At 32.5% G+C, this 10,484-nt stretch overlaps 1 protein-coding gene across 1 annotated transcript in view; it reads right to left on the bottom strand.

Annotated features, from left to right (window-relative positions):
- Positions 1–755: 755 nt before the first annotated feature.
- The window catches only part of LOC144851879 (uncharacterized), a 29,350-nt gene continuing 19,621 nt past the window's right edge, over positions 756–10,484 (bottom strand). Inside the window, exons 6-17 of the mRNA XM_078709530.1 lie at positions 9,699–9,741; positions 9,304–9,461; positions 8,726–8,878; positions 7,378–7,479; positions 6,795–6,980; positions 6,416–6,612; positions 5,733–5,835; positions 4,630–5,449; positions 3,728–4,024; positions 3,168–3,456; positions 1,986–2,043; positions 756–1,846 (exon numbers count right to left, since the gene is read on the bottom strand). Of these exons, the coding sequence (XP_078565656.1) occupies positions 1,709–1,846; positions 1,986–2,043; positions 3,168–3,456; positions 3,728–4,024; positions 4,630–5,449; positions 5,733–5,835; positions 6,416–6,612; positions 6,795–6,980; positions 7,378–7,479; positions 8,726–8,878; positions 9,304–9,461; positions 9,699–9,741 (2,544 nt within the window). The 3' untranslated portion in view covers positions 756–1,708. The remainder of the gene's footprint in view (positions 1,847–1,985; positions 2,044–3,167; positions 3,457–3,727; positions 4,025–4,629; positions 5,450–5,732; positions 5,836–6,415; positions 6,613–6,794; positions 6,981–7,377; positions 7,480–8,725; positions 8,879–9,303; positions 9,462–9,698; positions 9,742–10,484) is intronic.

Below are 10,484 nucleotides of genomic sequence, written 5' to 3'. Positions count from 1 at the left end.
TAAACATGTTAAAAATATGAAGAGTACTAATTGAAGGTGCTTTTACCATTAATTATACATATACAATTTGAAAACCTTTTTACTATTGTTGGATAAATTTAGATATATTTTTTAAATAATATTCCAGAAGATATTGAATTAATTTACTTATTTTCTAAAATGGGAAATTATAAAGCATGTTTTCTATTAGCAAATATATTCACTTGAATAAAACATTCCCGAGTTGTGATTGGCTGCGCATTTGTTTCACGTCACAAAAGTAGATGAAAATATTAATATGCCTGCCTGCGCAATAATCAACGCATTCGATTCTCACCGTGCAAATGTTCCTTAATAACAACTAGTTATTGAATAAATTTAAAAATCACAACACAACCAAATGAGAAAAACTGAACAATTATTGGCCTACCAAAATATTTTATTGTAAGAAATATAAATTCAGCTCAGTCTTTTCAGATTTTGCAAAAAATAGAAATATCGCAGTATGTAAATTGTTACATGATAATCAGTGCTTCTTATTTAATGAAAACTTAGTATAGTACTGTATAAATAAATATTCTAGCATAATTATGGAAAATCTTTTAAAGACAGACAAATTATGTATTTCATTTCAATGTGCTTTCCTATGGTGTTTTTGAAGATACCCAATCGCATCTTTCACTCCTACAATACTTTTCCCTTCTTTATCTTGCTCCTCTGCCCATATTATGCCAGACCTCCCCTGTCTTATCTTGCCCTTCCCTGCCCTAGCTTCCCCCTCCTCCACCCCCTTACACGAACTTCATTGTCAGATCAGATTTAAGAAAAAGTAACACAAACTATTCTATAAAACTAATCAGCACCCTTTTTGTTTATTCCTGCTGAATTTTAAAAACAATAAAAAAACATATTTACAATCATATTCTCTTTAAAGTTGTATAAAACATTGTCAAAGATATTTACAAATATATACTTCTAATTTGTCAGTAAAATAACAACAAAAAATTAAATGCTGATTTTCTGGATACCATGATGGTGTGTTTGGCAAATATATAAATTTAAAAGTTTGAATAAAACCAAGAAATGGATTAAAATGATAAATATACAATGAATTTATCATACTATTTGCTCTCAAACAACTATGATAGCTGCTAGTGTTAGTGTGAACAAGGCTGGCTTAATCATGATAGCTAAGCGTAACCAAAAGATGAATGTGAATCAACCTATATCAAGTGATCTCCAAAAGCAAGATCTGGTTTGCAGTCTGTGAACCAGGCCATAAAACTGACTGGCTTAATCATGATAGCTAATCATGACCAAAGATGAAGGTGAATCAACCTATAGCAAGTGATCTCCAAAAGCAAGATCTGGTTTGCAGTCTTTTAGTGTGAACCAGGCCATAAAACTGGCTGGCTTAATCATGATAGCTAATCATGACCAAGATGAATGTGAATCAACCTATAGCAAGTGATCTCCAATAGCAAGATCTGGTTTGCAGTCTTTTAGTGTGAACCAGGCCATAAAACTGGCTGGCTTAATCATGATAGCTAATCATGACCAAATATGAATGTGAATCAAGTCTAATGTCTTTAGTTGACCAAATTTAACTTTCTTCAGTTGCTTTGCATAAACTCATAGCTTAGTATTCAATAGTTTGTTCATGACACAGCGTGAAATGGACATCAAGTCTTTGTATATAACTGAAATTGCTCTGAGCACCAAAAAACTATTAGACAATTAGTTGAGCCTCTTGTAGAATTCGTAGACGTGGGCCAATAGGAACGCCAATACTTTCTAATCGTTCTTCACTTAAGTACGGAAGCTCAATCATACCAATTCCTTCTTTCTCGAAATTTGCAGCGTATTTCTGAAAAATATGATAATCATAATTATTGTCATCATTGTCAGTGTCATTAATATTAATGATTGTAATCTATTATCAGTACTAATGTGATTAGAAAGATTTCAAAAGTATTTTAAAAATATTTTTTCTGTTACAAACTTACCTGATAACCTAATTCCTTGAGAAACATGGCCAGAAGTGGCGGTTCTTCACCAAAAAATCTAAAAAAGAAATGTAAAATTTAATATGGTGGCTAGGATTTAGAGGTATAAGGGTATGTTCAGACTAAAAGTATATTAAATTTATATATGTGCCGTACACATTTTTGTATGCTGACCTCTAGGCTGCGGATTAGCATTAGACCTGTTACACCTCGCACTTGAGAGTTAACCAAAGTAGGCCAGTTAACCATGGATTTACATTGCTCTTTTTGATGATTAGGTGACTATATATCAAATACACTTCATCGTCGTTAGACATAGTGCATTCTACCAAATTGTGCCATTTATTCCTGTCGTGGGCCATGTGTGTCTTAAGTGGGCCAGTGTAATTTAAAACTGTTTTCAAGTCATCCTGTATCATTTTTGTCCATACAAACGGTCTTTTTACTTTCTTGTTATCTTCCACTAGAGCTAATTTTGCATGTGTATTATCTGAGAGTCTTATTAGATGACCGTACCAGTGTGCAAGAGTTTTAACGATTTGTTTAATGGAAAGATGCTTTTACAGTACTGTATATATAGTACTGTATATACAGTAATTTTAATGCAAAGATAAATTTGAGTGCAGGATATGGTCTGAATCAAGAGGTAAAACCTACACTATTAAGGAAATAATCCAACTATTTCCTGCATACCTACTGTACACTTAATAGACAATCAGATTCAATCAAAACTATATGATGATTTTAGTAGGAGGAGCTACATATTTAATAACACTCCCCTGTCAACAATTAGTGTGTTGTATTTTTTATTAGCCTTGTCCTCATGAGATTGGGTTGATACAGTATACTGTACAAGCATGGTACAAGTATGAATTGGTATGAATGGGTATTATATTTCCATAAGTTGAAAGTCTGATCATGGACCTAAATTCTAATTTATAGGTCCATGGTCTGATTTTGCTAAACTCGGCTTTGCCTCATACAAAAGAATAGTCAATCTTTCAACTCATAAAATTCAATTCAATTTGACACAGAGACGTTTTGGCCTAAAAAGTTGGCCTAGATGCCCTGGGCAAACTAGGCCGAAATGCCTCTAGGTCAAAACATTTCAGATCCGATATATATACCCTCAGAGTGCCTGATGTCGATTTGAAAACTGACTATGGAAAGATCAATACTTACTTTGTTAGTTTCTTTATTCTTTGAGGGTTTGCACACTGAGGTAAAATAGGTCGGAATTTCGGTGATGATAATAATTCATTGACATTCATCATTTGCATATCTCGTAACTGGTTCACCTCATGCCTCAGTAATTCCACTTCACGAAGCACAGAGCTTTGTGTGCGTAACTCTGAGGAGAGGTGCGCCACACTTCTAGCCAGGGTAACGACATGCGATTCAACTCGAGAGAACCTTTTGTTGACGGTTTTCAGATCACGTTCTCGTTGTTTTGATGGTCGGCTGCCTCCAGCTAAAAGATATTTACTATAGTATCTTAACTCGGCTTTACATAATTACGTGTTCAATAGGCTAAAAATAGAATATACTGTATGCAGAACAATTTGTTCTATTTACACTACAAATATTAAAATAAAATGCCAATACAACTATGAAATTAGATTAGAAAACAAAGAAACAGTTGCCTACAATATTTGTGGAACTTTTTTTCAATTTTCAAATGTCATTCATTTACCACATCATTAATAATTAATTCCTACTTCTAAAGAAATTAAAATATTTACATTTAGATTTTGTGATTCCTCTCGGAGTTGATGGTTTGCTCAAATTCCGTCTTCTTAGAAAATTCTTCTTTGAAGATTTCTCTGATTGCTTCTCTGTACCGATTAGTTGAATAATGTCTTTGTACATGGTTTCAAGTTGAAGTAACTGAGCTCTTACAGTGTCAGCATTTAGTGGTGACGTCTCCACTTCCTTCTGTTCTAGTTCACTGGCGTTCCTTCTTGTGTCCATTACACTCTCGCTTGCCGAGTCTTCTGGGTCTTCGTGGTTTTCGTCAGCTTCTACTCTTTTTTTGATTACTACAAAGACATAAATTTATAATATTCAATTACAGTTACTATTCTAAAGCTCTGTCTACACTATCAAACTAGTTTGTCAAAAAAAGTGTGGTATGCCTAATGGTAGTGATATCACATTTTTGTTACATAAAGTTTGATAGTGTAGACAGAGCTTAATACTATTATATGAGAATCATTGATGGAATGGCACAATACAAATGGAACAATTGGTTGATATAGTGGAGCTGTAGCTTGGATATGAATTAGTCAAATGTATAACTCACAACTCTTTCTACTCGACTCCCTCAAATGCCTCAATGAGACTTAGTTATTAGAATAAGCATGATAATTATAGTTTATCCATCTTGTAATTGGCGAGTTTTTTGCTGGTTGATGTGTATGAAATAAAAATATATTATTTAGACCTCTTCTCTTATCTCCTGATAATCCCAATATTTTGAGTCATCTCCAGATAAACTTGACATTTTTTCCAATTTTCTCTGGATACAGCAAAACAACTGGATAATGTATACATTTATTTTTTAGGCTAAATTTTACACACCTTTTTCATAATAAATAAGAAATAAAAAGAAATCAGAAATATATTCTGTGGTTCTCACACTTACCTTTACGCTGTGAAAAAGATAAAAATGATGGTTTGCGGCTTGTTTTCTTCTTTGATTTTTCTAATTCAAGTGGCGTCTTCACTACTTCTCTACTTGAATTCTCTTTGGTATTTCCTGAATATGCCAACTTCAAAAGTCTTTCTTGCATTGACTCTGGCAGTCCACCAATGCTTAAAGATCTCCGACACCTGCCAAGTATGGGAGAGCTACCGACAGAGGAAGGAGGTGTGTTCCCTGGTGACAACAGTGGAAGTGTCGGCGTATGAGACCTGGAAGAGCAGTCACTGGGCTCATAGTTTAAATCAAAATCAGGGGAATCATCGTAATAATACTTATTACCGAACAAATGATCATGCCGTGGTTGAAACTCAGGCTGCGGTGGCGGTTGCATATATGGAGTACTGTTATACTGCGGCGTTGGAAATTCATCAGTAGGTAATCCGGAAATATGATTTCGTGAATTTAAGTCATCATAATACGATATTCTTTCTTGCATTGAATTTCTTTCACGTAGCTTAGCCATTTTAGAGTCATCAAATTCACTTTGATTATTAACTTGATTCACATATGGAAGCTTTCGCTTCTTTTCCTGTGCCATCTCTGATTCTTTATACTGGTCCGTCTCCAGGTTGTAATCTCTGCCATCTCTTTCACCATTGTACTGCTGTGGATGTCCTTCATATTCCTTCCACCAGTTGTTTATCCTCATTTGTCCCGTTTGTCTGGTTATGTCTGGCGTCTGTCTGTTGATGTGTTCTTGGTAGCTTGGCAGATATTTTTGGAAGTGTCCATCTTTGGTGGTGTATTGTGGATTCAAATTCTAGTAAACAAAAAAAAGTTATTTTAAAAACTAAAAAATGGGAGTGTGTTGCCAAGAAGTTTTTTTTTACATCTGGGTATGCATATTTGATAGACCCCCCCCCCCCCCCACTTCCCTGTGGGCAACTAGGTGCACTGAATTCTAGATATACATATATTAGAACAATATAAAATATAAAAAATACAAAATGTATTTTAAATTATGTACTACAATACTGAGTATACAGGAGAGCAAAATGCATTTTGATTGAATAGTACAATTTGTGATTCACTACATAAATTACCTGTGAGGTCTGGTAGTGTGATGTTGTGTTCTGATGAGGTTTATACCAAGATGGATACTGTCCCTGATTTGGTTCACTGTAAATAGGATATGTTGAGTTTAATCTGTTGGGGAAAAATCATTATTATTATCATTAATATAATAAAATCAATATTAAATGGCAACTTTAATGATAAACCATATTTTGACAACGTATTAGAGATGTACATATGATTTCAAAACAATTGCGAGATTTACGATTTCGCCGCGCGCTCACCGTATTGCCCGTCGCCGTTGCGACGGTCGCCATAAATTGCTGTGACAAGTATACTTAACAAAATCTACCTCATGAGTTTTCACTGTTGTTAACATACAAGAGATAGGTACCCGTCATTTCAAATACTAATTTGATCCACATTGGTCTTAAATTTGCCAAAATGTTTGGTCTGTTATTTTGAAGAAACACTTACCAATACCAAGATAGGCAAACGAAAAATCAACATTTAAATTTTTTTACGATTTATTAAAAAAGTGTGTTTACTAGAAATGTTCGCGTTTTGCAAGACTTGTCTATTGCTGCAAATATAATGTATATAATATAAGGTTACCAAGGAGTACGTTTATAACTACATATTACGAACATTACTGCAAAAAAGTATTATAGATAATTTTAAAATGTTGGTATAAGACCTTTATTAAGCGTACCTTTCCTGTTCATTATTGCTACTAAAATATCCTGGTAAATTGTTTTCATGTCTGTTTTGTCCCATGTGTTGAGTTGGGGGTGATTTGAAAGTAGGGTCTGGTCTCTGAGTTGGCGTTTCTTCTCTGGGTGATATCTTGGGCCGATCGAGCAATGCTTGAGCTCTTGGGCCTTCCAGTTTTTCCTCAGCATGTGACGGCTGTAAAATGTTAAAATTGAAACAATTATTACCATAAATAAACCCTTATTAAGAAGACACTTTCTTGGTTTCTGAATTTGTCCCCTTAATGGGGGTTCTATTGATTAATTGATATATAAATGGTTTTTTTTCTCCTCTCCCCAAATTTCATGTACAGACCACCCTACAGTAATTAAACTCACTATGTATCCTGAAACATATCGATCCCAGTCAGTTGGCGCTTTGAACTTATTTGGGTTATCTAACATATCATTTATTTTGTTTTCATCATCCATATTGTTATTTTCGTCTTCGTCATCCACGTAACCATAGTTATATCTTGCTTGGGGCGGGGGCGGTTGAATCAATTCACCGTCATCAAAGTTTTCCTGTAATAAGTGAAATAAAAAATTAAGAAAAATCACTGAAAAAAATTTTGATGACTCATTATTTTATTTTAATTAGTTTAATCGGGTATATAAAACAAAGGCTTTAGCATATTACAGTTTTACGTCAATGATGCAAAGAGAGTTAAGCTTTGTCTACTTTATCAAACTAGTTTGACAAAAAAAGTGTGATGTGTCTAAATATGGTAGTAATACCCAAATATGGTACTGATATGACATCATCATGTCCATATATGGGCACATCACATTTTGTTGTCACATAAATTTTGATGTGTAGAGAGAGCTTAAAGTATCAAATTGCTTACGATACGTAAAGGCAGACCTTGACCCCATGCCACTAACAATTCTCTTACCATTGCGCTATAGCAATAATAAATACCTGATAATGAATGCTGCCCCCTGGAGCTGGACTATCCAACAAGTTTTTTAGTCTATCTTCCACAGTCATTGATAACTCCTCCCTCACTTGAGGTCTTGATTTCTGCCAAAAAAAAGATATATTAAGAATTGAGAATAGAAACAAAATCACAAAGCAAACAATAACAATCAACATTTTATTTCATTAAACAATGTTTTTTCTATATCCTGACATATTATATATCATTTTTAATTGCGGGTGCTTTTTTCCGAACCTTTTTTTTCATTTACAAACAACTCTCAGATTGGGGGGTATGTAAATGAGTAGACTGTATTAAACAATTGAAAGATATACAGTAAATATAATATTGCTAGATAGAAACTAATTCACCACTACCTCATGACACAAGCTATTGCTTCTAGTGCGGGCCCCAGTTATTGTCAAATAACCGAATAAATGTGTATGAATGAATGAATAAAATATAAAGATTATTATTATCATTAATATCAATTTGTTGAAAAAAGAAAAAGAAAATAACTTTAAACAACATTTTAAAACTACAATACCATTATCCTCTCACAGGTAAAATATTCAATGACATCATTAAATCAAATTGTTTGTTATGTATTATAAATTCCCCTTTCTTCCCACCCTCATTAAATACACTATTTAGCTTGGTACAAAAATGTTGCACAAGTTCCATATTTTCACACTATTTGTTACTTTGTAACAATTTTTCCAGCTGAACAACCAAAGGAACACAACTATTTGAGTGTAAGGAAAGTCCTAATGATGCGGATAATCCCAATCAAAGTATGTATTTTGTTACAGAGTTCAAATTCCTTATTTTATGAATAGGGGAAAAAACAATGCTACTTTAAGTACATTGTTAACTTATTATATACGCTTGAAAGGAAAAACTTTCTTTACGATACTTTCTTGTGGTTAAAATGAATTTAAAGATATATTGTCCCCCTGAAAAAATAATTTGTTTGTTTTTGTTGAATATGCCATTTTAATGTCACTTTGACCAAAAATTGGAACGGAAAAATCTGTAATTTAAACAAAAAATAGTCAGATTGACTGGAAGTCAATGAGTTTATGTAACCGTTTATTTTGTCTTATTTGTTATATTTTTTACGTTTTTTTTTCTACGGAAGTAATTAACTTTATTAAAAATGTGAAATAGCCTATTCAAAAGTATTTTTTTATTAATCTTCATTTTCATGTTTTTGGGGGAAATTACATCTTGAAATTAATTTTTAAAAACAATTAAACAATCAAAAATATAGTTTTTTAAACTTATAATTTATAACTAAACAAGAGTCATCCACAATTTTATTTTGATATTATAGTCATTTTAACTCACTGAAAAGTTTCTAGCGTTAGACCAAGCTGATACCGGTTTCTTTCGTGGTTCAGGTCTAACTGCGTATCTATTGCTTGTTTCCCGAGTGAGTTGGTCTCTTCTAACGTGAACTCCTTGCTGAGACACGCCACGAGAATCTAGCTGTGTTGTTGACTACAAACATAAGAAAATAGATACATTAATTCAAAGATTTAAATTTAAAGAAGTACATAACAAACAAGGTAATAGAAGTTAGAACTAGTTATGCTCTACCACTGCTACAAAGTCCTGTCAAGTGTTAGAAATTCTACTATTAGAACATTGTCATTTTCTGTATGTAAAATATGTAAATAACGTCTGCATGTGTATTTAAAGCAGCAAATACAATGTTGACTTAATTATTGAGACATGTTTTCAACATGATCGCTTTATGATTCTTTAAACATTCTTCCATTTTATTGAACATGTTATAAATATACGAGTCTACATAAATGCTTAAATATGGATTTATAAATTATAAAAAACTATATGTATTTGTAATAGATTTTGACTGGTACCTGAAAATAAACGATCGTTGATAAAAAATAAAAATTACTAACCATTAGGTTATCAATTCGTTGCATTACTATTGGTTGGTTTTCTTCTTGACCTCTAGGGGTCATGCTACCAGGCAAGACAGGTTCAGACACAATGTTCATAGTAACAGGACAGCTTTGATTTGCTCTCATTTCGTAGGACTCGTTTGAACGATACGTAACTAAAATTGAGAAAACAAATTTATATTCATTTTGAAATTTCCTCACCAAAATAAATTGTTAGCGAATATACAATTTTTGGTCAATGCTATTTAGCCAGAAGGTAAATTTCTAGGATAAGCCTAGAAATTTCCTTAAATATCTAGCCAGTAACCCCTTACTCCCAACCTCTCCCACACCCTGTAACAATCATGGCTACAGGCTTGGTATTCTATAACAAATGCTTATCTAGTACTTACCAATAGATTCAGGTCTTTTAAGGCTATTCAAAGAATTGAAAGACTGAAAACAAAAGAATTCAAATAATTAAATGCAGGAAATGCATATCACAATGAACATGGAATTACATATACATTACATAAGCATTGCAATTATATAACCAATAACTTCCTGCAACCTAATTAATATCATTAAAATGTGTAATTAAAACTGACAGCCAGTGTCTTTTGGCAAAAAAATGAACAAAGCTAAAATGTGTAGGAAGTGAATCACAGACAGTCAAATGAACCCAAAATAAAACAATTATTTATATTTTTAATGAAAACCATCCTAATAAAAGCTATTGTTAATTATTTATGGGTAATTAATGATTTAAATAGTTGGAATTAAATTAAGTCATAAGTAGATATAAACCCTTAAATGCTGAAATACCAAATAGGGTGTGAAATTAAAATATTTTTAGATACAATGTAAATTCAATAATGTACTCTATATTCCCGGTGTATATCATCTAACCCTTTTACACTACCAAATTAAATTAAGTCATAAGTAGATATAAACCCTTAAATGCTGAAATACCAAATATGGTGTGAAATTCAAATATTTTTAGATACAATGTAAATTCAATAATGTACTCTATATTCCCGGTGTATATCATATAACCTTTTTACACTACCAAGCTAAACTTGTGCTGTGTCCAGATAAATATTATACAAATAAGTAATGTTTATATTTTTAATGAAAACCATCCTAATAAAGGCTGTTGTTAATTAATGATTTAAATAGTTGAAATTAAATTACGTCAT

This window comes from Antedon bifida, chromosome 9 (assembly GCF_963402885.1).
Source record: "Antedon bifida chromosome 9, ecAntBifi1.1, whole genome shotgun sequence".
In the NCBI taxonomy this organism is placed as follows: domain Eukaryota; kingdom Metazoa; phylum Echinodermata; class Crinoidea; order Comatulida; family Antedonidae; genus Antedon; species Antedon bifida.
This window is presented reverse-complemented; position numbering and strand designations above follow the sequence as displayed.